At 46.4% G+C, this 26,887-nt stretch overlaps 3 protein-coding genes across 3 annotated transcripts; all 3 read right to left on the bottom strand.

Moving 5' to 3' along the window:
* Positions 1-300: 300 nt before the first annotated feature.
* Positions 301-1,178, bottom strand: LOC123134985 (germin-like protein 1-1). Its single transcript, XM_044554122.1, has 2 exons — positions 1,002-1,178; positions 301-912 (listed from the first exon to the last, which is right to left on the bottom strand). The coding sequence occupies exons 1-2, from the start codon at positions 1,120-1,122 to the stop codon at positions 383-385; spliced, it is 651 nt and encodes a 216-aa protein (XP_044410057.1). The 5' UTR covers positions 1,123-1,178; the 3' UTR covers positions 301-382.
* Positions 1,179-16,686: 15,508 nt separating this feature from the next.
* LOC123134984 (germin-like protein 1-1) lies at positions 16,687-17,413 on the bottom strand. The gene is made up of 2 exons (XM_044554121.1): positions 17,305-17,413; positions 16,687-17,216 (listed from the first exon to the last, which is right to left on the bottom strand). The coding sequence occupies exons 1-2, from the start codon at positions 17,411-17,413 to the stop codon at positions 16,687-16,689; spliced, it is 639 nt and encodes a 212-aa protein (XP_044410056.1).
* Positions 17,414-22,682: 5,269 nt separating this feature from the next.
* Positions 22,683-24,826, bottom strand: LOC123134983 (uncharacterized). Its single transcript, XM_044554120.1, has 4 exons — positions 24,558-24,826; positions 24,253-24,425; positions 23,043-23,527; positions 22,683-22,927 (listed from the first exon to the last, which is right to left on the bottom strand). Exons 1-3 carry the CDS (start codon positions 24,760-24,762, stop codon positions 23,345-23,347), a joined length of 561 nt encoding a protein of 186 aa, XP_044410055.1. The 5' UTR covers positions 24,763-24,826; the 3' UTR covers positions 22,683-22,927; positions 23,043-23,344.
* Positions 24,827-26,887: the final 2,061 nt, after the last annotated feature.

Here is a 26,887-nt window from a genome sequence, read left to right as displayed (position 1 = left end):
CTTTGAGAGACTGAGCCGGCATAAAAAATACTGAAACAAATTTTAAAAAATGCGAACACCGGGACTTAACTTGGTGGGCTGAGAATACCACTGCCCTTCTAACCATACAACCACAGGTTGGTTCACCCATGTCATGGAATGTTTGAAATGTAATATAGTATACACATAAAGAAATCAGTGACACACTACTAATAAAATGTAACATATAATACGTGAAACAGAAACAATTTTGTATTATTTCAGAGACAAACAAATGCAACAACATACACATGAACAAATCAACTACATGCTACAGCTCGCTTGAGTACCATTTATTTAGTAATGATACAGAGGAATTTTTGCTGAGAAACTGTGATACAAAGTTGGCGAGAGCGAACCCACCCTACATGAACTTGGCCTTGATAGCGTCCACTTGGCTGTTGTCGATCCGGAAGGCCTTGGCCAGCACATCGCTAGGCACCGGCGGTGCGGCAGCGAAGAGCGTGGTGGCGATGACTTGTGTGCCTTGGAGCTGGCTGTTGAAGCCGGCGATGATGGAGGCGGGGCCACGTCCCCTGTTCTGCTGGAAGTGCACGAGGCCACGCGGGAAAACGAACACGTCTCCGACGGTGACAGTCTTAGTGAAGAGCTTGTTGGCGGTGGTGATGAAGCCCACCTCCAGGATTCCTTGGGTGACGAAGATGATCTCGGTGGCGCGCGGGTGGGTGTGCGGCGGGTTCTGGCCTCCGCGCGCGTAGTCGATGCGCGCCATGGACACACCGAGCGTGTTCACCCCAGGAAAGGACTGTACATTCGCCGCCGTGACGTTTGACCCTGCCGGGTTGTTGGTGTTGCCGGCGTTCTTGAGACCGGCAAAGAAGAAGTCATCTGCAGTGATGGCCGCCTTGCATGGGAACCCGTTCAGCTTGATCGCTGCCGCCATTCATTTTGAGGAAAACACTGCATCAGCAAGAACCGGCACGAAAGATGCAAGGACGAGCTTGAGAAAGATGATGACTCACGGGATGCCAAGTCGGCGACGCAGACGTCCTGGAGCATGTCGGCGCCCCCGGCCAGGGAGGAGGCAGCTAGCGAGAGGAGGACGGTGCAGGTGGCAACCGCGGAAAACTGAAGCATCACCATGATCGATTGGCCAATGCTTGCTTGCTATCAGCTTGGTGGTGTAGTTGTGAGAGTGCTTCTTGGGTGTGGAAATTAGCAACGGTAGAGCTGGTACTTATAGGCAGTGTGGTTTGTGTATGGACTATGAAACTATGGATAGCATCGCCGCCTCAAGGTCGTAGGCTTGGGGATGGGGAGGGAAACACGCAAGAGCCTGCGCATCTGATTCCATTAATTTGGAGCCAATGGGGATATATTACTGGCAGGCTAGTTCCTGCTGCACATGCGTTCTTGAAGGACCATGATCCATCCATTCGGTGGTATATCCCGTTGGAGACAACAGACCCGAGTTGCACATGATAGTTTGTATCGTACTTAGACCAAGTTGAGCTTATTTTTCGGGCCGGGGTGGCAAGCTGTTCATTTGGATCAGAGAGGAGTCATCATTTGGTCAATTACTCCAAGAAACTATCCTGATTTTACTTCTGACTTTTGCTGCTTACGAGTCACGAGGCTGAGCTGGGATAGCTCTCGTACAGAGAAGAATAGAACCCATGGTGGAATTGTCTGACCTAGTCCTCCTGCATGTTATGACGGAGATCTCTTGTCAAGAAAAAAAGATTAAGAACATCTACAGCTGGATTTAACAAATCCCGCACATTAAATCGTTCGTGGACGTGTCCGACCACTGTCCGGGCATGTTTGTTTTGACCCCCTATTTGTTCGTGCATGGAGCCACGGTCCTCATTTTCTCTTTGTATGCCCGGTCACTTGCATGTGATTAGAGAAAATGAAGAGAGAAAGAAAAGAAAGAATAAAAAAGAGAAAATATGGTCCAAGGTGTGCCGCAACCTACGTGGCGGACTAACCTGGCACGTCCGCGTGCCCTCATGTCCTCTCCATATTTGATCTCAATATGAGGGTTTGCAGACAAACTAGACGTGTAGGGATGATATAAAGGGTCTAGCTAGGTTATCTTTTCCCTTCTTCGGTCACTGACTGGGTGCGCCCACAGATGTTTGAGGAGGATTTGAGGGGATCGACTGTAGATGCTCTAAGGCCACGTTCTAGTGTTGTGGAATCAATCAAGTTGATATCCTTAAAGATCGAGTTGGCAACGACCGTTTGGTTACCGGAAATCATGAGTTCATGGCGACTCCCGGTAAAATTCACAGACCAGTTAAAAAGCCAAGCTACTTATGCTGACCAATCAGATGCAAACCCTGGCAGCTACAGAGCAAATCAATAGCTGGCCGGCTATCTCTATCACTGAAAATAAGTGCTTGCTCGTGGACAAGGAAGGAGACACTCTCTTCCCTTGTCCGAAACGCTCATCGTCGTCTACCAGTTGTCGTGTTCCGGTCGTAGCCAGTCTGGGCAGCCGGAAACTTGGCATTCTTATTTAGGTCCGGTGATTTGAAACATTATCTCCCCGAGCAGGCATGCGGGCTGATGCTCCTTTTAGGTCAGTTACACTTGGAAGCTAGCAAAGGTAGGCCATCGCGCTGGCTTGCTTTGCCATGGTACCATGCTAAAACACCCTTAATTAACAAGTACTCCTAATGCTACTTACCGTATGTTTGTTTTGGGAACGAAATGGAATGAAATGTAATGATTCCATTCCATCAGAATGGGTCGATTCTGTTCCTGTGTTTGGTTTAGAACAATAGGTGGAATGGAATGGTTATGTTCCAGTGTTTGGTTGAAGAGATGAAATAGAATGATTTGGTTCTTCACCTCTTGAGATAATTTTCAACAACCATGATTGACCATCAACATATAACCCTCTCTTTATGTAAAATTTGTACTCAAAACAACTTTTCTGAAAATAGACAACAAAACTTATCCCCAATTTCAACAGAGCACACATATGTAGCTCAATCAAGCTAAGTAATCTATTTTCTCTATTTTCATCAACAAAGAACAAAATTGATGCTAGATCTGCTACTGCTGCTTCAAAATTGACACCACAGATGCTATTACTGGCACTACTAAAATGTATCATCATCAGTACCGTGTAAGCTTAGATTGCTTGCCTGATTCGTAGCCTTTAGCAGTAGAGGCAGATGAACTCTAGATTAGAAGTAGTCACAGAAGCCGAAGTTGAATCGATCAAACAGTTCGTGAGCTGCTCTCATGGTCTGGTGAGTGGGTTGGGGAGCGGGGCTCCACCCCCTTGTCAGAGTTGTAGGGGAGCAGGTCGCCACCATGCCCGACGCATTCCCCCGATGTCCAGATCTTCGACTGTGCGGTCTCCTTCGCTGGTTGCTCCGCGTGGTTCCTGCCATGGGCGTCGTCTTCTGGCGGCGGATCTGGGAGCGCTCAGATCTAATCAGGGATGGAGGCTGCTGACTGGGGAGTGGCCGGTGGCCCTGCGGGACAGAGGTGGTGATGCAACTGGTGGCCAGGCTCTGCAGGTGCGGTGTGGCAGGGGCGCCATGAGCATATGGCCAGGGCGTGGAAGCGCGAGGTGAAGCGGTGGTGATTGGAGCACCAGCGACACTGAGGTGCTGTGGGTGGTCGAGTTCAGATGCACATGATGATGGATGAAGGTTCGTCGAGCAGATCCGGGTGGAAGCCGTGCTCTCGGCTAGGTGCCAAGGCCGGCGATGGCGGCGCTTTTCTGTGTCATATCCTTCCTGAAGGCATCGCCGTGGAGAAGCTCAATACCTCAATCCGCTACCTCCGGGGGAAACCCTAGCCCTCTTGGGGGCGTCATTCTTGGAGGTTGCATTTCGACTCGAGGGACCAGTGGAAGGCGACTTTGGTGGAGCGATGCTTCATCTTATGCAATGATGGCGGCGGATCTCGGCAGCGTGGCGCAGTGGAGAATCGGTGTCCGGTGCGCGGAGATGGACTCACGCAGGAGGAGGACGCTGTCTGGCGTCATGGTGGCGTCGATGGCAGAGAGGCCTAGTAAGGTCGATACATCAGGTCTCTCTGAGGATGGATCGATGGAAGATGGAGGTATGGCCCTTGCAGCGTGCGGTGCTCACTGGGAGTGTGACGTACCGGTATGTGACCCAGTCTAGGGAGTGGCTTGGAATGGGCATCCGGCTTTAGATGTTAGGTTTTGGTGTGATGTCTGTTTGGTATTAGGCTCAGACATTCGACACCCCTTCTTCAAGGGTTAGGAGTAGCAACAGGCGTTGCCAAGATGGTGGCTTCAGACTCTTTGATCTATTACCTTGTAAGGTCTTTGGGAATAATTAAGAATATGGCCAAGGACATGTTTGGTGGGGGCAGATTCAAATTACGCAACCTATCTATTAGAAATTGCACGCATGCAAAAGAAAAAGACACAAAGGGTCACGAGTTGATTTTTTTGGAAAGGCCTTCTAGCTTTATATATGTCTGTGCTTCCAATGGCGGTCGAAGACTTGGGCTACCATTTGATTCCCTTGAGTGGGATCTTTGTAAAGTCGGTGACCTTGCTGATGTTGGTCTCGTGCTTTGATCTGCTCCTCGTATACATGGTAATGTCCTGTTGTGATGTCCACATAAGGGTTGTGAGTGTGTACACATATCAATGCAAGATGCTTCGGCTTGCAGCAGGGACTTCTTCATGGAAAGTGGGGGCGGCAGTACAAGACGAGTCAAGTTTTGTGATGCCTTTGAGCACAAGGTCTCGAACTCCGGAGAGAAAAATCTTGGTTTGGCCTGCTTTTTCTTTTACCTGTCAATGGTAGTGGTTCACATCATCTTCTTGTTGGAGGCATTATCTAGAGTTTACTCGGACTCCCTCTTCGTGGTGAATACCCATGATCTAGCCCCAATGGGTGGATCTAGAGACATCGACACTTGCAACATCGTTCGTGGAGGAATGGTTGTCGAAGCACTTTTCCCATAGCCGCTCTACCATCGACGGTGGTTGATGTTGATAGTTGTTGATCCATTCTTGAATTCGCTTCGGTAGGATATTTGAAGGGCGCATGTTTTTCTATTTATTTTGCTTGTGTGTGGGGGGGGGGGGGGGGGGGGGGGGGGGGGGAGTGTGCATCCTATCCATGCAGAAGATAGGCGTGTACTCATTTTTATATATTCTCTTGAGGCGACATTATGAGTCAATAAAATGTGCCTTCATATTTCTTTAAACAACCACTAGGTTAGTTTTATCTGCAATACTACAGAAGCACCAGATTGAGAGAAATAGTTTTCTCAAAATATTATCTCAAGTTAATAGACATAAAATTTTCTAAGTGGAATGAAATACATGTCATGTAGAGACATGCAAGTGGGTGATCAAGCGGTTCTTCTCTCTTGCCGACGTCACTAGCTACCGTTACGGCCCGCCTCTAGTGGTCTTGTGGACCTTGGAGGTGCGATGGACCCTAGTCCCCCTCTGGTTCGAGGGTTACCATCGGATCCGAGCAAGGGCCGGCAGTGCCTTTGCTTCGAAATGAGATCATTCCTGCTCTGTCTCACTCTAGCGCCAGCGGATGGCATGTGAAGTTTTGTCTCACGACTAGGGTGTTTGGATTCACTGGGTTGTTCTGGAGTAGTCAACATCCATGCTTGATTCGAGCGACAACAATGGTGCTCGTGGTGGAAGCTTTGCCATTTGCATTTAGGGCGGTGGTCGCTCTAGTGATTGCTTTCAGTTCTTGGAAATGATATTCTTCCTCCTCGGTGGTTGAGGGTGGTGGATCTTGGGGTTGTGGTGCTCGAGATGTTTCTCGGGGGCCATAGGTTTTCTATGACTCCGGCAATTTCTTTGGCCCTGGATGTTGATCTGATAGTATTAATGACTTCTGGTCCGCACTGAGAAAATGTAGTCTGGCTCTAGCAGGAATGGAACGGGAATGGTGTGCCTTCTACTCGTTCGGTTGGTTGAAGACTAATGGCTCTATAGTGGCTGACTTGTAATTTTATCTTTTGTAGGGGTGTTTTATATCATTCTAGAGGTCATTATATTGAGTTGAGTGCTTTGTTGCACAAAAGAAACATTTACAGAAATACGACCATACAACCACAACCCCAACAAATCCAGCAGCGAAGTTCACATATACTCCCTTCGTCCCAAACTATAAGATGCATCAATTTTCTTGAAATTTAAACATATATATGTTTGACCAAGATTATAAAATAAAATATTAACATATGTAATACAAAAAAATGAAAATACTTTTCATGATAGATCTAATGATATAGATTTGCTATTATAGTATGATCTCATTACAATTGAAAGAAGAAGAAAATTAGTATGATGTTTGATGTAATTTTATCTTTTCTAGTTTTTTGTGTCTTGTTATCTTTTCATTGTACTGGCTAATGTTTTTCGGGTTAATTTTACATAAGACGTCCTTTTTGTCATATTTTCTCAAAAAATGCAACCTTTCTATTTATCCCACCACGAGGAGCCCACTCATCGGTGTTATTCACATTTTTTGTGTGCTTTACCTATGTTTTTTCCATCACCTCGTAGCCACGTGGAGGCCACACCATCACGGGCGACCTCTATCCCAGCCACCGTATGCTCTGGCGTCCCGCATTCTGGTCAATTTCCGATGGCCAAGCCTATGAGCTGGTGTGGCGGCAGTACTCGACACCAGCAGGGGAAGCGCAATGGGGGGCGCCTTCTATCCTTTAGCTGCCAGGGGTTCAGGTGGGGAGGGAAACAAGCAAGAACTACTTGCTACACAAGCATCCGGTTTCATTAATTTGGAGCCAATAGGTAAATGCTAGTTGTTTTATGCACTGGAATGGTTAGCCGGTACCTACAGGTCATGCCTCTTAAAATATTTATTGCACAATAAACAAAGCCGAATACGCAATGTTATTCGGTTTGGAACTTTTGCCATATGTGCTAAACATATTGAGGCTTTTGGTGATTCATTATGAGTAGTGCAACAAATATCCAAGGGTTGTCAATGTTTTGACGAATCATTTATAGTTTATCTTGGGGAATGTCTAGATGCAAAATTTACCTTGGGTTGCTTTAAAATTGTTCATATATCTAGACATGACAATTTGAGAGAGTTGGCACAGCAAGCGTCCGGCAACTATGTTAACCATGGTGTATTGTATTTCTAGTAATAGCCGATGCTAGGTTTTGTCAACATAGGTAAGGCCAAACCGAAGCCCACCGCTTCAGCTACTAATGACATTTTTATGCAGACGAAGTAAGGATTGAAGGAAGTTCATTCTTAATTATCTGCAAAATCCTAGCGAAAGGGTGAATAATATGGTTCGGAGGATGGTTTTGATCTATGAAACCTTATCACCGGATTGTTATTGAAGTTGGGAAAGTTTCACCCAAACTTGCATCGAAATATTCACACAAGCAATGGCCGATATAAACTTATCGTCCTAAGCATACGCAAAATGGCCGATGAAGTGTTGACATCATCCTTAGAGCAAGCTATGTGCAAGTTATTTTCGGCACACAAGCTTTGCCGAAAAACAGGGGGACATGTGTTGACACCAGATTTTGGGACGGTCGATAACTTATTTAAGATGACCTCAAATGGATAAGTGATCTACATAAAAAAGTTTCATATTGTCCATACGAACATCTTTGAAGTTTGGGCCATCACCATCCGATCTCATCTCGAAGGCCGAAGTTGTGTTCGAAATACTGATATTTTGTATTCAAAACACTATTGTGCACATTACGCCCCCATGACTGCCTCGTATGGAAAAGGGATCTACACGGATTGTCTTCGTCTCGTCGAAACAATCGATTTTGATATAAGAATTGTTCCAATCCGAGTTTGTATGCAAAAGTTAAAGCCATCAGAATGCAGCTCTATCAGGAGGCTAAAAGTGGCGCGCCCCACCAGACACATGTCTGATGGGTAGCGCGAGTAATAGCCCGATTTGCACGAGGTAGTGCGAATAATAGCCTGTTTTGCGCGACTAATTTGACCCTCAAGACGACCTCTGATCAAAAAACGTTCAACATGAAAGTTGTTCTTCTTGTCGAAACGGTCAAGATTGCTTTTAGGCTCATTTCCATCCGAGATCGTTGACCATCATAAAAAAGACCCGCAAGGTGCAGCCAGTTTAAACCGAACAGTTTTGAAAAGTTCGGACAAAACCAATCCGAATTTGACTAGGGTTTTGGACGTGAATCCAAGTCTTTTCCTTGCACAGGAAGTCCAGCCGCCTCTTATTTATCTAAGGGGTGATGGCCGATTGAAAAACACACAATCGATCAAATCATCTACCACCTTTTACCTTTATCTTTTCTCCTTAACCCTAGTTCTTCTTCTTCCTCGTTCTTCGTCTGTTCTTCTTGTTGCAGGGCGGCGAAACTCGAGGCCCTAGGGGCGATCAGGTCGATCCTAGGGCAGCCCATAGCCGCCGCGCGCCCAAACGGGGTCCCTCCCGGGCGTGTGGGGTTTCGGGTCCTGAAAAGCACCCGCCGGATTGCCTGCGTACCGCGCTTCCGGCCGGGTCTCCTTAAATGTGAGCTGCGGTGCATCACCCTCGGCGTTGGAGGTACACGGTGACGTGTTCGTGTGCGAACAACGCCTTCTATCCTTTAGCTGCCAGGGGTTCCGGTGTGGAGGGAAACAAGCAAGAGCTACTTGCTACACAAGCATCCGGTTTCATTAATTTGGAGCCAATAGGTAAATGCTAGTTGTTTTATGCACTGGAATGGTTATTTTTTTACTAGAGCCGGTACCTACAGGTCAAGCATCCACAATTGGTCTCCTTTTGGGGATTCATGCCCTTGTTTTGTGTATAAGAGAGATGAATGGGAATACACATGAAAACATGTACCTGCGTCATACGATTTCAGCTTTTAAAGAGGAGAGAGAGAGAGAGAGAGAGGAGCCGAGAGAATAGTGCATGCATGCATTCTCTCACCCCATACACTTCACATGCGTTTTATTTTCATCCTCATATTTTTAATGATTCATATCTTTTGAACAAAATGTTCCTTATTGAAGCTATTTATATATTTCAATTCATGGTGTAAAGACCTTTAAAATGTTTCACTATTTCATAGAAGTGATTTCTATGATTTCAAACGTTTTCACAAACTGAATTATGGAACTCATGAACACATTGAAATATCTTTCATATATTATCAGTTTAATAAATTTCTAATAAACAATTCCGCACTATTTTAACTGATTTGAAAATATCAATTTCAAACATTTGAAAACACAGTTTCGGTCATTTCAAAGAACTGGCTTCGTTCATTCCATAAAACTGATTTCATTCATTTAGAAAAATCATTTCATTCGTTTCAATAACAAATTCAGTCATTTGAAAAATCGCTTTTCAAAAACATATTTCACCCATTTTTTAAAAACAGATTCCATTCATTTCAAAAATTGATTTCACTCATTTCATATAACACATATTGAAAATATTCCACTCATATATTTGAAAAATACATGTTTCATTTATTTGAAATAACAAGTTTAACGGATTTCTCACCGAAGTATGTGTCATGTGTATGAACAAATGATTTCACTCATTTCAAAAAGTTATTTTGGTTTCATTATTTCAAAAAACTATCATCTTAAAAACAATTTCATTCGTTTCAAAACAAGATTTCACTAATTTTATAAATAATTTGAAATAATCAGCTTCACATTGTGTAAGTAACAAGTTTCACATTTTTGAAATAATAAGTTTCACATATTTGACACTGAAATATGTTTCATATGCATGAATACAAATTTCATTCATTTCAAAAAATTGGTTTCACTAAATTGAAAAAAGTTATTCCACTTATTTCGGAAAACAGATTTCACTCATTTGAAATCTTGAAATTTAAACAGGTTTGAATGTATTCAAGATTGGTCTTGCTCTAAAGGTCTTGGTGCCAGGAGTTCAAATATATATAAAAAATCAAGAACATAATTTTGGGTTGAAAGATTAAATGTTCAAAAATCTCAAAAGGAAATTAAATTATATGACTTTGTGCAGGGATAGATCACATGCATTTTGATATTATAGAGGTTAATGGGAGATACAAATTCTCTCTGGTACTCTCTCTTGGTTTCTGACAAAAATTACTGGTAACAAGACAAGCCGAGTTGACATAATGGGAGATACAAATTGAAGCAAGGTGAATACATAAAATTGCACGCATCTCTAAGCCTTTGTGTGCTGAATGCTTCACCGGTAGCTACCGGTTCCGGTAAAAAGAGCTTTGCGTCTTATGCTCTCCTTGCAGGCTTGTACCTGCTACACATGCGTCTTTGATTCAATCCGTGATCCATCCATTCAGTGGAATATCCTATGGAGACAACACACATTAGCTTCGTCGGCCTCGATCAACATGGGCGTTGTGCCAGGAGCAATGCACAATTGCACATGTTGTTGGTGGCTTATCATGTAGTTGTGCATGCTAAGTTTGTAGCATTACAATTTCTGTTTTTGGGACTGTTCATAGCAGAAGGGAGATTATTTAGTTCACAGATTAGATTTTTCTTAAGTCAAACTTTTTAAACTTTAACCAAGTTTGTAGAAAAATCAAGATTTAAAATACCAACTCAATATTGCTAGATTCATCATGAAATATATTTCAATATTGTACTTATTTGATACTATAGGTGTGAATATTTTAATATGATGTTGGTCAAATGTTACAAAATGTTTAAGATAAATCTAATATATATGCATAGTAAAAAAAACAGAGTACTGTAACCTTTAAGAGTTTGAATCATTAAGCCTCCCGTGAAACCATCCAGAAGGTTCCAAGATAGTGTTAGCATGTTGATAGTATCATATGATTTGTATCTGTCTCTATCTCCCTTCTCCTAGCGTGCAAGTCACGATTTAGTCATGGTTGTATCAAACTCATTGTGTGTGTATCTCGGAATAAGCATCCATTTATTAAAAGACTGTTGCGCTCTCTATAGAGGGTGAGACGCTTCCACCAAAGTTTAGAGGTGCTACATGCATGTACATGTATAACCTGCCAGTTGCTGGCAAGCTGCCTCAGCGAGCGGTCAGTCTCACTTGCATAACGGAGGAGTCATTTTCCATGTAATCATCAATCGTACGTACTCTGATTTTTCTATGAAGAATGATTTTGACTTTTGCTGATTGCAAAAGCTGATCTGGGACAGCTCTCTGCACAGAATAGAATAGAACTAGTGGTATTGTGCGAAATAGCCTTCCAAGTGCATGTTTGAGGGAGACCCCTGGTAAAAAAAAGACCCGTTCTAGTACGGTATACATACATCAGATATACCAGAATTCTGTTGTGAAATCGATCAACTTGACAAGTGGATGACGGCTGACTGGTTACCAATATCATGCCGACTCCAAGTAAACTCACAGATCTGGTACAAACCCAAGCGACATGCAACTACAGTTGCCCGCATGTACACGGACGTGCAAAGTTAACTACATTTGTGTGCGACGATGTGGGTGTGCAAATGTAGTTGTGTGTCGCATGGGAAAAGACAAAGTAAAATAATAATAAACATAAATCGATAAAAAAAATCCACATGAATATTCGCGTAAAATCAGATGGTGTTGGAGATTATGACATGAGATTTGCTGATTGCCATCTAGACTGAAATTAGCAAATCCGGTATTTCTAACATGGGATTAACCATTTTTTAAATTTAATTTAAGACAAATCTAATATGTGAAGTAAATAAAATAAACAAAGGGATAACCGTTCGAGTTTGAATCATCATCGGAGCTTATCCGAGATACACATGCAATTAATCTATTACTCCCTCCGTCCGAAAATACTTGTCATCAAAATGGATAAAGAGAGATGTATCTAGAAGATACATCTCTCTTTATCCATTTTGATGACAAGTATTTTCGGACGGAGGGAGTACAACTCTGACACCATTGTGACTTGCACACTAGGAGAAGGATGATAGAAATAGATACAAAGCATATAACTATCAACCGGGTAACAAGTCTATCCACGAAAGGGCAGATGCTCCCACCAAAGTTTACTAGTATTTCGTACATGTATATGCATACCATGTCTGATTGGTGGCAAACTGTCTGAGGAGTCATTTTCTACGAAACTATGAAGCGCATCCGTACAGAGTACAGATTACCTTCTGACTTTTGCTGCTTGCGAAGCTGAGCTGGGACAGCTGCCGTACAGAGTAGAATAGAACTAATGTCTAGTGGTATTGTGCGACTTAGTATTCCAAGAGCATGTTCTGATGGAGAACCCTCGTCAACAACAAAAAAACAAGATCCCATATACACACAAAGCATATGTCAAATTTATGCATCGATTGATGCAGAGGCCGGGGGTTTAACCTCCTTTTCTAAAAAAAAATACACACAAAGCATATGCCAAAATTGTGCTTTGAAATTGATCAACTTGACGAGGGGGTGACGGGCGTCTGGTTGCCAGAAATCATGGTGACTCCAGTCCAGGTAAACTTATGGACCGGTGGAAAACCAAAACCAGATATTGGATTTGGAAAACCTAGCCCCCCCCCCCCCCCCCGGCAACTCGGGCGGCAGCGCGCCTTCCCACCTCCTCTTCCCCTCCCTGCCCTCCCCCGCCCTCGCCGGTGGCTGGCGGCGGGGCCCCTCTCTCCGCCGCGCAGGGTTGGCCGGTGCGGGGCGGCTTGGTCTGGCGGCGACGCCGGGCGTGCGTGGGGGCTCGGTGGTGCGGCGGCGGTGGCTCCCGGCGGCGGCGTGCGAGCGGCAGCGTGGTGGACGATGATGGCAGCGCGGCGGCTGCGTGCCCGTGGTGGCGGCGGTGGTCGGGATCTGACCACGGGCTGCTGCGGGTGGATCTGGTGGATCCCTTCTCTTCGGGCTCTGGCTCGGCCTCCCTCTCCTCTCGGTCGGAGCCGGAGGTGGGGGCGTGCCGGCCGGATCTGACGCAAGTTTTCTGGCAGGCGGCGTGGGTTGGGGCAGCGACCGGGCGTGGCTGCTGCTCCGGCCATGGGCGGCGGCGCGGGAGGTCCGGGGGTGGTGGCCTCCTGGTGGCGCGGCAGCTACACGGTGGCCGGTGGCTCTGGCCGCGGCAGCGGCCGGCTTTTTCGGCGTCGGCCCATCTGCGGTCGGGCCTTTTCGACCTTTGCTTCACCTCCTCGTCGTCCGGGCTCTACTTGCATCGAAGGGCTGGCCCGCTCCCAGCTATGGCCATCGCTCGTCTCGCGCCCGGTGCCGCGAGACCGAGCTCGTCTCGCGCCCGGCAGCAGGACCGAGCTCGTCTCGCGCCCGGGGCTGCAGGACGGGGCGATGGTGGCCAATCGTGGCCGGCCTATTGGGTCTCGGCGCTGGGGGCCGCTCAGGGGTGCGAAAGGCTGGGCCTTTCCGCTCGTCTCTTTGGTTGGGGTAGCGAAGGGTCTCGAGTGAGGTGGTGTCTTGGTCTTGGATGCCGGGGCGGCGGCCCTAGTGGTGGTAGCACGGAGCTCATGGGCAGAGCCCATGGCTTGGTGCTGCCCGGCTGCTATGGCCGTGTGGGCGGCGTGGTGGCCGGGGTGTGGCGTTCGGTGGCGGTGAGTGTTGGCCGGGGTGAAAACCTGCTCTATCCTGGGACGGACCGGCGACAGTGAAGCTCGTTTCCTTTTTGAAGCCGTCGTCGCGACTCATTTTGCCCGTTGTGTTGCTCCAGGGGAAACTCTGACTCTCTAGTCGGGCGGCGGCGGCACTCCGGTGTTGTATCCTTCCTGAAGGCGCCCGCCTTGAAGTCCACAGTTCGTTGTATGCGGCTTCATCTCTTCATAGATAGGAATGGTGTTGCTGCGCCCAGCATCTTGTCCGAAACGCTCGCCGGCATCTTGTGGCGAATTTACCAGTTGTTCTGTTCCGGTAGGATTAGGAACATCACAGCCCGTCATGGCGGCCGGGAACTCGGCATTCTAAACAGGACTGGTGGCTTGAGATTCTATGACGCACGAGTATAGAAATTATTATCTTACCGAGACGGCATGGGGTTGCTGTTCCTTTTAGATCGAGTTAGTTGGGAGGCAGCAAAGGTGTGAAATTAATTTGAAGACTGTTGGTTAGACTATGAAAACTAGATGATACCCCGCTTGTTGAAAATTTGGGTTGATAACATATGATTTGTATTTGATTGTGTAGAGATGTAAAATATTTATTGAACATATGTAGAATAATTAAAAGGAAAACATTTTTATATGCATGGTTGAATGTTGTGGTTGGTCTTTCTCTATACATGATTGCATGTTGAGGTGGGCCTTATCTCATTTATAGTTGTATATGGTGAGGTGGCATGATTGCATATTGAGATAAATAAGTTAGTGAGGATCACTCTCTTATGTATATAGGATAAGGTACGGGCATCTCTAACATGAACCCTTAAAACAAAAATAGTATCTGTCCCTCGACGGCAAGCTCACCGGCCGTGAGCCTCGGGAACTGAAGCTGTGGGAGGGGAAGGATAAAATGTGGGGCATGGCCGACTTGGGACACCAGGCGTGTCCTAGTCCCATTTCCTATTCTTCCGTGCTAGAGTCCGACATGTTGATGGCGGCGGACGTGGCCGGCCGGCCTCATGGTCATTGTGGCGGGGCATTTGTCGACAATGGTTTGTCGTGCAATTGCATATGCCGAGTTTGTAGTGTTAGAGTTTCTGACCCCGTGTAACTACAAAGTAGAATAGAACTGGTGGTATTGTGCAACCTAATCTTCCAACAACGTGTTATGACGGAGACACCTCGTCAAATCAAAAGGTAAAGAAAAATATGTCATTCTAGTGCATACATACATAGCATATGTCAAAATTGTGCCGTGGAATTGATCGACTTGACGAGTGGATGACGGACCAGGTAAACTCACTGAGGGGGTAGAAACTCAAGCGACTTCTACTAAACAAAGCAAACCAATAGCTGGCTCGTTATCTCTATCACCGACAACACACATACCCCGCTTGTTATTACGTGTGTGTGCTCCCAGAAGAGGGATGCAGCGAGGATGAGGGGGAGAAGGAGGAATGAAGGAGTGGTGAGGAGGTTGCTAGGATGCAGCATTGAGGTGCGCATAGGTCGCACAGAGGTAGGAAAAGACATGGATGGAAGATGAGTGAGTTTGGTCGGCCCTATAAACCATCTAGTGTGAACATCACACATCTTGCATAGAATGTTTGTCCAAAACAACTTTTGTGAAGGTCATTTCTGAACTACTTCTACCTATTCATTTAGGAGTGTGCACAACAATAACGACATTGGTAAATATTAAATTACATACAACAACCGACATCTGCAACACCGATGGTGGTCTTCCTGAGGAGCACGTCCCCATTGTGGATGTGGGCAGGATGGAGTAACCATGGGAACGCCAATGAAATGTGGCCACTTTAATTTCTTAGCCATTCCAGCTTGCAAGATAAATAAAAGGTCGACTTTTTAGATGAGAACATTAGTGTGCGTACAAATGTTGAACAATCGAAGCCAACACAAGCTTGTTTGCTCGTTCTTTACAGTAGACTTTTGTTGTTGTTTAGTCTATATAGAAGAAATCTTAGGAAATATGCAAAGTTATAAATTTGTTGACAAGTTGAAAATAACTAATGTAACATACACGCCAAGGAATGTGAGATAATTTCTAGCATAGATGCGGGGGCACACAGTCCCCTTTTTCTTTTGGCATGCGATTTTCAATCATCCATATCTTCTGAACCAAAAGTCCAAATTAAATTTCGTTTTCATGTTCGTGTTCTGGTGATGATGGCTTTCAAATGAGATCATTTTGAATATGTTTGTATGATTTTTTAATTTTCATTAAGTTTCAACTTCTGAAACTTGGTACGGGCGACCGGCAAAATCGTGAATTTCTGATCCTGTGACCGACAAAAATGTTGAACAATCGAAGCCAAACACACGCTTGTTTGCTCATTCTTTTAGAGTAGACTTTTGTTGTTGTTTAGTCTATGTAGAACAAATCTTGGGAAATCTGCCAAATTATAAATTTGTTGTCAAGTTGAAAACAACTAATGTAACATACACGTCAAGGAATGTGAGAGGATTTGTAGTACAGCTGCGGGGCATGCGATTTCTTTTGCATGCGATTTTTCATCATTCATATCTTTTGAACCAACCAAATTAAATTTCGTTTGCATGTTTGCGTTTCTGGTGATGAGAGCTTTCAAATGAGATCCATTTTGAATAAGTTTGAATGAATTTTTAAATTTCTATTAAGTTTCAACTACTTAAACTTGGTGCGGGCGACTGAAAAAATCATGTATTTCATATCCCGCGACCGACAAAAATGTTTCAACTACTGAAAATTGGTATAAATTCATAAGTTTCAGAACATGCGACCGACAAAAATGTACATTTCAAAAACAGAAACTTAAAAATTATTGTGCCCTCGTGCGGGACCAGCAACTTTGCGGATCACGAGGCAATAGGGTGACCGGCACGGCTAGGCAGGTGCGCGCTCCTGCACGTGCGTGCCCCTGCGAATTTCGGGTCAAGGAATGGATCAAATGTATAACATACACATAAAAAAATTAGAGGACACGTTACTAAAATGAACATACACTATGTGAAACAGAAACAACTTTGTATTATTTTGAAGACAAATAAATGGAACATACACATAAAAAAAATCAACTGCACGTTACAGCTCGCTTGAGTATCATTTATTCAGCATTGAACACACGGTTATTCTTCCGAAACGGATGGAGAGTTGCCAACTGCGGAGGCACCCACACTACCTGAACTTGGCCTTGACGGCGTCGATGTCCTCGTTACTGACCCGGAAGGCCTTGGCCAGCACGTCGCTAGGCACTGGCGGCGCGGCAGCGAAGAGCGTGGTGGTGATGACTTGTGTGCCCTGGAGCTGGCTGTTGAAGCCGGCGATGACGGATGCAGGGCCACGCCCCCTGTTCTGCTGGAAGTGCACGAGGCCACGCGGAAAAACGAACACGTCTCCGACGGTGACAGTCTTAGTGAAGAGCTTGTTGGCGGTGGTGATGAAGCCCACCTCGAGGACTCCTTCGGTGACGAAGATGATCTCGGTGGCACGCGGGTGGGTGTGCGGCGGGTTCTGGCCTCCCGGCGCGTAGTCGATGCGTGCCATGGACACGCCAAGCGTGTTCACCCCAGGGAATGACTGTACATTTGCTGCCGTGACGTTGGACCCTGCCGCGTTGTTGGTGTTGCCAGCCCTCTTGAGTCCGGCAAAGAAGAAGTCGTCTGCCGTGATGTCCGCCTTGCATGGGAACCCATTCAGCTTGATCGCTGCCGCCATTCATTTTGACGAAACACCACATCAGCAACAACCCGCACAAAAGATGCAACAACGAACTTGAGAAAGATGATGACTCACGGGATGCCAAGTCGGCGACGCAGACGTCCTGGAGCATGTCGGCGTCACCGGCGAGGGAGGGGGCGATGAGCGCAAGGAGGACTACAGCAGAAAGCTGAAGCATCACCATGATCGATTGGCCAATGCTTGCTTGCTATCAGCTTGGTGGTATGGTTGTGAGAGTGCTTCTTGGGTGTGGAAATTAGCAACGGTAGGAGCTGGTACTTATAGGCGGTGTGGTTTGTGTATGGAACTATGGAAGTATGGATAGGATCGCCGTCTCAGGGTCGTCGGCTCAGATGGGAGGGAAACACGCAAGAGCCTGCGCATCTGATTCCATTATGTTGGAGCCAATGGGAATATACTAGATTAGTTGATTTTTGCACTCTTGCTGGCTAGTTCCTGCTGCACATGCGTTCTTGAATCGATCCATGATCCATCCATTCGGTGGTATATCCTGTTGGAGACAACAGACCCGAGTTGCACATGATATAGCTGTTATCAAGTTGTTTGGTCGATCGATCCATGATCCACCCATTCGGTTTGTATCGTACTTAGACCGTATAGCTGTTATCAAGTTGAGCTTATTTCTTGAGGTTGGCAAGCTGTTCACTTGGATCAGAGAGGAGTCATTTGGTCAATGACTCCATGAAATTATCCTGATTTTTCTGTGGCTTCTGACTTTTGCTGCTCGCCAGGCTGAGCTGGGATAGCTCTCGTACAGAGAAGAATAGAACCAGTGGTGGAATTGTCTGACCTAGTCCTCCAAGCGCATGTTATGAGACTGAGACCCCTTGTCAAAAAAAAAGAAAGACTAAGGCCACGTTCCAATGTTGTGGAATCGATCAAGTTGATCTCCTTAAATTCACAAAACGGTTAAAAAACCAAGCGACTTATGCTGACCAATCAGATGCAAAACCTGGCGGCTAGAGAGCAAATCAATAGCTGGCCGGCCGGCTCTATCACTGATAGTATGTGCTTGCTCATGGACAAGGAAGGAGACGCTCTCTAGCCTTGTCCGAAACGCTCACCGTCGTCTACCTGTCGTGCTGTTCCGGTCGCAGCCGTCACGGCAGCCGGGAACTTGGCATTCTTATTTAGAGCCGGTGGTTTGAGATTGTAAAACGGGCGAGTATGAGACATTATATCGTTGAGCAGGCTTGCAGGTCTGCTGCTCCTTTTAGGTAAGTTACTGTTGGAAGCTAGCAAAGGTGGTTGGCCGACGCTGGCTTGCTTTGCCATGGCACCATGCTAAACACCCTTAGTTAACAAGTACTCCTAGTCCTTCTTAAGGTTTCTCCTGTTTTAAATGGAACAAGGACATGTTGGGTTGGAGCAGGTTCAAATTACGCAACCTATCTATTAGAAATTGCACGCATGCAAAAGAAAAAAGACACAAAGGGCTCACGAGTTAATTTTTTGGAAAGGTCTTCTAGCCTTATGTATATGTATGTGCTTCCAATGACTGTCTAAGATTTGGGGCTACGGTTTGATTCCTTTGAGTGGGCTTTTTGCGGCATCGGCCACCTTGTTGATGTTTGCCGTGTGCATTGATCTGCTCCTTGTATACATGGTAATGTCCTGTTGTGATGTCCACATTAAGGTTGTGAGTGTGTACGCATATCGATGCAAGATGCTCCGGCTTGCAGCAGGGACTTCTTCATCGAAAGTGGGGGCGACAGTACAAGATGAGTCAAGTTTTGTGATGCCCTCGAGCACAAGGTCTCGAACTCTGTAGTGAAAAATCTTGGCCTGACCTTCTTTGATTTTACCTGTCAATGGTAGTGTTTCACATCATCTTCCTGTTGGAGGCATTATCTAGAGTTTACTCAGACTCCCTCTTCGGGGTGAAAACCCACGATGTACCCTTGGTGGGTGGATGTAGTGATGTCGAAGCTCGCTACATCATTTCCTTCTTGGAGGCATTGTTGTTGAAGCACTTTTCCCATAGTCCGGGTTCTGACATCAAGGGTGGTGTGTGTGCTTTTTTTGGGGGGGGGGGGGGGGGGTCGTGTGTGTGTGCGTGCGCGCGCGTGCCCCCATTTTGATGTATTCTCTTGGGGCGGCATATGAGTTAATAAAATGCGCTCACTGTATTTTCTTTAAAGAACCACTAGGTTAGTTTTCCTGCCAGTATTGCAGATAATCCAAATTGACAAAATTGGTTTGCTCAATAAATTAGCACAAGTTTTTAGACATGCAATTAAGTTGTTAAGGGGAATGAAGTAAATGTCATGTAGAGAAAGGAGAAAAGAGGACGATCAAGACGTTCTTCTCTCTTGCCAACGTCAGTACCAGTATGGCCCGCCTCTAGTGGCCCTACAAATGTTGGATGCGCGATGGATGCTAGTCCCTCTCTGGTTGGAGGGCAACCATCAGATCTGAGCATTGAGGGGGTGGCAGTGACTTTGCTTTGGAATTAGGTCATTTCTACTTTGTCTCACTCTAGCGCTAGCGGATCAATGTGAAGTTTTCGCCTCACGACTAGGGTGTATGGATTCACTGGGTTGTTTTGGAGTGGTCAACAACCATGAGTCGCTTCGAGCAACAACAAAGGTGCTCATGGTGGAAGCTTTAACAATGGCATTTAGGATGGTGGCCATTCTTGTGATGGCTTTTGGTTCTTGATATGGCATTCTTCCTCCTCGGTGGTTGAGGGTGCCGGATCTTGGGGTTGTGGTGCTCGGGATGTTTCTCGGGGGCCATAGGTTGTCTGTGACGCCAGCGATGGCTTTGGCCCTGGGATGTTGGTACGACAATATTGATGACTTTTGGTCTGCAAAGAGAAAATGTAGGCATGCTCTAGCAGGAATTGAGCAGCAATGGTGTGTCTTGTACTCGTTCAGTTGGTTGAAGATCGAGGGGCTCCATAGTGCCTGACTTGTAAATTTATCTTTTTGTAGGGGTGTTTTCTATCATTCTAGAGTTTATTATATTGAGTTGTGTGTTTTGTCGCAAAAAACATTTATAGAAATATGACCATCCAAAACCACAACATGCATCAATTTTCATGAAAGTCAAACATATATATGTTTGACCAAGACTATAGAATAAAATAGCAGGTAGCTCTTGATTGTTTCCCTCCTAGTGTGCAAGTCACGATTTAGTCATGGTTGCAACAAACTCATTGTATGGTTATCTTGGAATAAGCACTCATTTATCAAAGACTCTCAAGCTTTCTATATAGTGTGAGACTCTTCCACCAAAGTTTAGAGGTGCTACGTACATGTAGATGTATAACCTACCCTGTTGGTGGCAAGCTATCTTAGCGAGCAGTCCGTCTCACTTGCATCAGAGATGAGTCATTTTCCATGTAATCATCAATCGCATGTATCCTGATTTTGCTGTGAAGAATTTTTTTTTTACTTTTGCTGCATGCAAAAGCTGAGCTGGGAGAGCTCTCTCGTAAAGAGTAGAATAGAACTAGTGGTATCGTGCGACCTAGCCTTCCAAGAGCATGTTCTGATGGGGACACCTGGTTAAAAAGAAACCAAGAACCCCCCCCCCTCCCCCCCCCCCCCCCCCCCCCCCCCCCACGCGCGGTTCTAGTAAAATCGATCAACTTGACAAGGACGACTCCAAGTAAACTCACGGATAGGGTATAAACGCAAGCGACATTCAACTGCAGTTGCGTGCATGTGTGTGGACGTGCAATTACAGTTGTGCATGACCAGGCGGGTGTGCAAGTGTAGTTGTGTGGGGCGTGGGAAAACACAAAGTAAAAATAGGAAACATAAATCAATCAATAAAAGAAAAGAAAAATCCACACAAATCATCTTATAAAATCAAATGATGTTGGATTAGATAAGACTTTGTTGATTGTGATCCGGATGAATATTAGTAGCAAATCCAGAATTTCAAATACAAAATTGATCAAACTTTACAAATTTCAACTTAAGATAAATCTAATTTGGGATGTGAAAGCAAAAAACATAGGGAATAACCGCTAGAGTTTGAATCATCATCGGAACTTATCCGACACATGCAATGAATTATTACAACCGCGACTCAATGGTGACTTGCACGCTAGGAGAAGGGAGATAGAGATAGATACAAATCATATAACTATCAACCTGCTAACAACTATATCCCTTTTTTTTGTGATGCTAACAACTCTATACACGAAGGGACAGACGCTTCCACCAAAGTTTACAAGTATTGCGTAGATGTACATAGCCAAAAAAAAGAGAGAAAAAAAATACATGTACATGCATACCATGTCTGCATGATTGGTGGCAAGCTGTCTGAGGAGTCATTTTCTATAAAACTATGACGCGCACCCTGATTTTGTTGTGAAGAATGGCTTCTGACTTTTGCCGCTTGGGAAGCTGAGCTGGGACAGCTGTTCGTACAAAGTAGAATAAAAGTAGTGTCTGCTGTCTAGTGGTATGGTGCGAACTAGTACTCCAAGAGCATGCTATGATAGAGAACCCTCGTCAACAAGGAAAGAAGAAGATCACGTGTACACACAAAGCATATGCCAAATTGGTGTTTTGAAATGGATCAACTTGACGAGCGGATGGCGGCCGTCGGGTTACCAGAAATCATGTCGACTCCAGTTCAGGTAAAGTCACGGACCGGTGAAAAACCAAATCGGCTTGTGCTAAACAATCAGATGCCATTCGGTGGCGGCTACAGCGTAAACAGTAGCTGGCCGGCGGTCTCTGTCACCGACAATACATGCGTGCTCGCGGACGAGCGAGGAGGGGGCCTTTTCTGCCTTGTCCGAAGCGCTCGCCGGCGTCTTGCCGTGAATTTACCTATTGTCCTGCTCTGGTAGGTACATCACAGCCCGTCTCGCCAATCCCGGTCTCTTCATCCTCTCTTCTAATCTATTAATATATGATACGCATGCGTGTGAGTATTCTAGAAAAGAACAGCCCGTCACGGCGGCCGGGAACTTGGCTTTCTAAATAGGACTGGTGGTTTGAGATTGTACAACGCCCGAGTAGGAAATTATTATCTCACCGACCAGGCATGGCGTTGCTGTTCTTTTTAGATCGAGTTAGTTGGAGGGCAGCAAAGGTGAGAAAATAATATTATGATCGTTGGTTGATGGACTATACAAACTAGATGATACCCTGCGTGTTGAAAATTTCGATTGATGACTTATCATTGATTGCAAATTTTTGTTGATAGCTTACCAAGATGATCGGTTGATAACATATGACTTGTTATATTTGACTAGTACTTCTTTTCCTTCTCAATATCCTACCTCTGGGCGCTCATTTCTGTTGCTCTTGGAGGCAAACTGTTCCTGCATTTTGCTCTTTCCAAAGTAAGGATTGAAAATGTTACCCCTAGATATAGGAAATAACTATGATATTAATGTATGTCTTAGTGAATGACCATATATCTGGATTTTCACACAAGATAATATCCATTAATAAGTGTGCAGTAGAAAACAAGAGCGGTTTTTATTCACAACATACCCTGTAGGTTGGTTTACTTCCACTGCAGAGACATCATCAACCTCCATTTCGCCGCTGACCTCGAGTGTTTTTGTAGCATGCGATTGAAATTCATTAAATTTGTCACTTAGATATGCTACGCAATATGCACGGATTTTGGTGGAAATCTCTATGGACTTTGAAGAAGCAAGCCTTGCATTGTCCAACAAAGACTGAGTCTCCTTGGTGATACCCTACAGATCATTGGTTTTGCAGTTGATGTAAACAAAAAAAAACAAAATAAATTGAAAAAACCCTTTACATATGTACAGTACAGTTCTCATTGGAGAAAGGAAGGCATACACGTACCAGAAGGAGCGCGTCAAGATGGATAGACCAATCCCCTTCGAACATTGCAAGTTCCAGGGCACACTCCCGAATTTCATAGCATGTGGTGTACTCTTCATAGGGAACAGAGGACCCCTGCCTCAGCCACTCAATCATCAACTCAGCCTCCTTCATAATACACTTGAAGCGATCCATCCATTATTTTAGCAAATAGTTGACAAAAAGAAACTCGTGAGGCTCTTTCATCTATGACAATCAATTTGTTAAAGTTGAACAGTGAAAAAATGAATGAATACTAAATGGCCACTTGTTAATTCCGATTCTTAGAGATAGCTACATACAGCAGCAGCATAGGTGGCAAAAGGGCGTCTTGATTCACTTCCTGCATCGTCCACAATGTCAGACATGCATTTCTGGACGCAATTGCTCCAAGACTCATCAAAAGATATGGCTTTGGCCCTCTTAATCTTCCACTCAGAGCACAGGTCTTTCTCCTTCTCTAAACACTTTAAAAGAAGGGAACAGTGGTTACATGTGCAATTAGGGAAGAATAAGAATGTTAAAAAATTCAAATAAAATAATAATACTCCAAGGTGTATGTTGTATTGAATTTAAAAGAACCCTTGAGGGGTTTTGTCTAAGTGTACCCTTAAATTTGTCTTGGGTTTGTTGTTGCTGTAAAGCTGCCATTGAGATGAAAGTATGTAGGACCTCATGAACGGAAACAAGGTCAAAAGAGTACATAGGGTTGCATATACTTGTGAAAACAATGACATGTACATATCCCTGGTAATTACTCCCTCCGTCCCATAATATAAGAACGTTTTTGACACTGGTGTAGTGCCAAAAACGTTCTTATATTATGGGACAGAGGGAGTAATTGACTATTATCTACTGTTTGTACCAGTGACATGATTTATCCAAACTGAACTGCTCTGACAGTTTTATAAATTCGTTGGGTTCCTTTGTAAATTCATGACAAGACACAAATGAGAAGATGCAGCTTTAAGTGTAGCTCTACAAAATGTCTTGAAATTTAGTAAAGTATGGAACCTCCATTCAATTAATGAGGAAAACTCTGCGCTTGTATTGCACAGCAGAAGATGTAAGAATATATTGCAGAGCCATTATACCCTTCGCAGTAGTTTATTTCAACAACAGGAATTGCATACGGATTTCGAGAGAACACAAGCCCGGTTGAGGCAGGCAGGCAGGCAGTGACTTTAATTACCTTCAAGGCAGCGTCGGCAGCTGCTTTGCTGTTATAATGATCAGAAGCAGCACCACTATTCAAGTTGTAAAACTGCTCCAGGTAGGACTCGTACATGGGCAAGTCAGATGGATCCTCTAAAACCAAATCATAAGGAAGTAGCCTGTCCCATCCCCACAGTTCCTCGAACACAACTGATGTAGCCAAAGAGCCATCCGGCCGTTGAGGAACCAAGAGATTTGAAGATGATAGGAGGAAATAAAAGTAAATTAGAGGACAACTCAACCAAACGGATCCGAGTTTAATATAAGCTATAAATCAATTACCAGGGAATTTGAGAATTTTAACCGGCGGAATCCCCTCTATATCAATCCAGCCACGAAATTCCTCCCATCCGGATGCTTCCAAAGGGGCATCGACACTCTTGCAGCGGACGGCGCCGCCGGAGATGTAGGTGCAACCTTCCTCGTCTGTGATGGCAAGGTGGCCCAAACGGCTGGCCTCGATTTGGACCCCAAGCTCCTTCGACATTGCCGTAGATTAGAACTTGCTCTTGGTTTAGGGTTTGGTGGTTGCGGCGCTGCGTGTGCGGGGTTTTTTTGGGTGGGGGGAGGATGAGGAACGCTCGCGACTAAAAACCCTTCGTCGCTCGCTCGGCTCCCGCGAGCCGACGGGCGACTCTGCGCCGCCCCTTCCTCCGCCCCCCTCCCTTCCTCCCTCCCCCCACGCCGCCGCCAGAGGGCGCGACCGGGCAAAGCCCGGCCGGCGCCGCCGGCGGCGGGAGTCCTTCCTCATCCCTCGGCTGGTGGTGGCGCGGGACACGGCCGCTAGGTGGAGGCGCCATGTTGGTGCGGGGCATGGCGGCGCGTGGCTGCAGCGGTGGCGCATGTGCGTGTTGGCGGCACGGCGGCGGGGTTGTGCGTGCTCTGCCTGCCCCTTCGGTCGGGTCTGCTAGGGTTCGCCCTCCTCAGATCTGACGTGGCGGCTACCATGGTGGCGCGATGCGGCCTCCCTTCCGTTGGTGCGTGCGTGTCTCCTGGTGGTGGCGGGCTGCGGGGGTGGTGCCCGATCTGGTGGTCTTGCTTCAGCTCGTGTTGCGGGATGACCTAGATCTGGCGGCCACCATGGCGGGCGGCGCGGGCTGTGGATGGCTTGGGCTGCGGTCGACGGCTTCTTCCTTGCCGCTAGGCGGAGGTAGCAGCGGCGTGGTGGTGGTGCTGGAGGTGTGGACCGGGGTCGCTCCGGGCAACTTGGTGTTGGCGTCCGGGGTGGATGTCTGGTGGCGCAGGTGCGTGTCCGGCGGCTCCGACGCTTGGAGCTCGCCTGACTGTGCAGGTTGGGCAGTGGCCCGGTGTGGCTGCTGCTCCGGCTGTGGGTGGCTCCACGGCGGCTTGGCAAGCTGGCTACGGCGGCGGCTGGTTCCCTGGTGTCGGCTTGTCCGTAGGCCGCTTGTATCGGTCTTCGATCTATCTCCTCGTCCGGGTGTTATTCCCGTTGAAGGTATGGCCTTCTCCCAGCTGTGGCCCATCGTTAGTCTCGCGCTAGGGCAGCAGGACCGTGCCCGTCTCGCGCCCGGCAGCAGGACCGAGCCCGTCTCGCGTCCGGCAGCAGGACCACACCCGTCTCGCGCCCGGCAGCAGGACCGTGCTCGTCTCGCGCTCGATGCGTCGGGACGAGTCGATGGAGGCTAGTTTGCCATGGGGTCCGCTCGTCTTTTCGGTTGGGGTAGTGACTGGTATCGAGTGAGGTGTTGTCGAGGTCTTGGATGCCGGGGCAGCGGCCCTGGTGGTGGTAGCGTGGTGCTCTTGGGCAGAGACTGTCGCTCGGTGCTGCCCAGTGGCCATGGCTGTCGTGGTTCTAAGCCTGACAGTAGAGTGGGGGGTAGGTATGGAGAGGCAAGGTCCTAGCTATGGAGAGGTTATAAGCACAAAGGATGTACGAGTTCAGGCCCTTCCCGGAAGAAGTAACAGCCCTACGTCTCGGAGCCCGGAGGCGGTCGAGTGGATTATGAATGTATGAATTACAAGGTGCCCAACCCCTCTGCCTGTGGAGGAGGGTGGCTTATATAGAGTGCGCCAGGACCCTAGCCAGCCCACGCAGGAGAGGGTTTAAGGTGAGTTAAGTCTGGGGCGTTACTGGTAACGCCCCACATAAAGTGCCTTTACTATCATAAAGTCTACTTGATTACAGGCCGTTGTAGTGCAGAGTGCCTCTTGACCTCCTGGTGGTCGAGTGAGTCTTCGTGGTCGAGTCCTTCAGGCCAGTCGAGTGAATCCTCGTTGGTCGACTGGAAGGCGACCTCTTCTAAGGATGTCCTAGGGTAAGTTACTTGAATCAGATCCATGACCCTACCCTAGGTACATAACCCCATCATTAGCCCCCGAATGGATTGAGGCTTCGAGTGAAGAAGGAGTTGATGTCGTTTCCGATTAATCTTTGTGCTCCGGTTGTGCGCTGTTCCGGACCAAAGAATCCCTTCGTTGACAGGGAGCAATTTTGCCTTCAGTCGACTCGATCCATTCTGTTTTTGCGTTGAGTGATCTTTCAGGCTTCGACGATCTCCGAGCGACGGATCGCCGGAAACACCGCGCCTGACAGACTGATTTGTTGCTCGCGGATTCCGCGGGATGCGAAATTTTGGGGCGCGCGCGAAGCG

The sequence above is a fragment of the Triticum aestivum genome, chromosome 6B (assembly GCF_018294505.1).
Source record: "Triticum aestivum cultivar Chinese Spring chromosome 6B, IWGSC CS RefSeq v2.1, whole genome shotgun sequence".
Classification (NCBI taxonomy): Eukaryota; Viridiplantae; Streptophyta; class Magnoliopsida; order Poales; family Poaceae; genus Triticum; species Triticum aestivum.
This window is presented reverse-complemented; position numbering and strand designations above follow the sequence as displayed.

Bases quoted from the DNA above. Each gene is read 5' to 3' on its own strand.
- LOC123134985 (XM_044554122.1), bottom strand. From the start codon at position 1,122: ATGGTGATGCTTCAGTTTTCCGCGGTTGCCACCTGCACCGTCCTCCTC. The intron at 913-1,001 runs GTGAGTCATCAT...GAATGGCGGCAG, and splicing joins CGTCGCCGACTTGGCATCCC to CGATCAAGCTGAACGGGTTC.
- LOC123134984 (XM_044554121.1), bottom strand. From the start codon at position 17,413: ATGGTGATGCTTCAGCTTTCTGCTGTAGTCCTCCTTGCGCTCATCGCC. The intron at 17,217-17,304 runs GTGAGTCATCAT...GAATGGCGGCAG, and splicing joins CGTCGCCGACTTGGCATCCC to CGATCAAGCTGAATGGGTTC.
- LOC123134983 (XM_044554120.1), bottom strand. From the start codon at position 24,762: ATGTCGAAGGAGCTTGGGGTCCAAATCGAGGCCAGCCGTTTGGGCCAC. The intron at 24,426-24,557 runs GTAATTGATTTA...TGGCTACATCAG, and splicing joins TAAAATTCTCAAATTCCCTG to TTGTGTTCGAGGAACTGTGG. The intron at 23,528-24,252 runs GTAATTAAAGTC...CTTCTTTTAAAG, and splicing joins CTGCCGACGCTGCCTTGAAG to TGTTTAGAGAAGGAGAAAGA.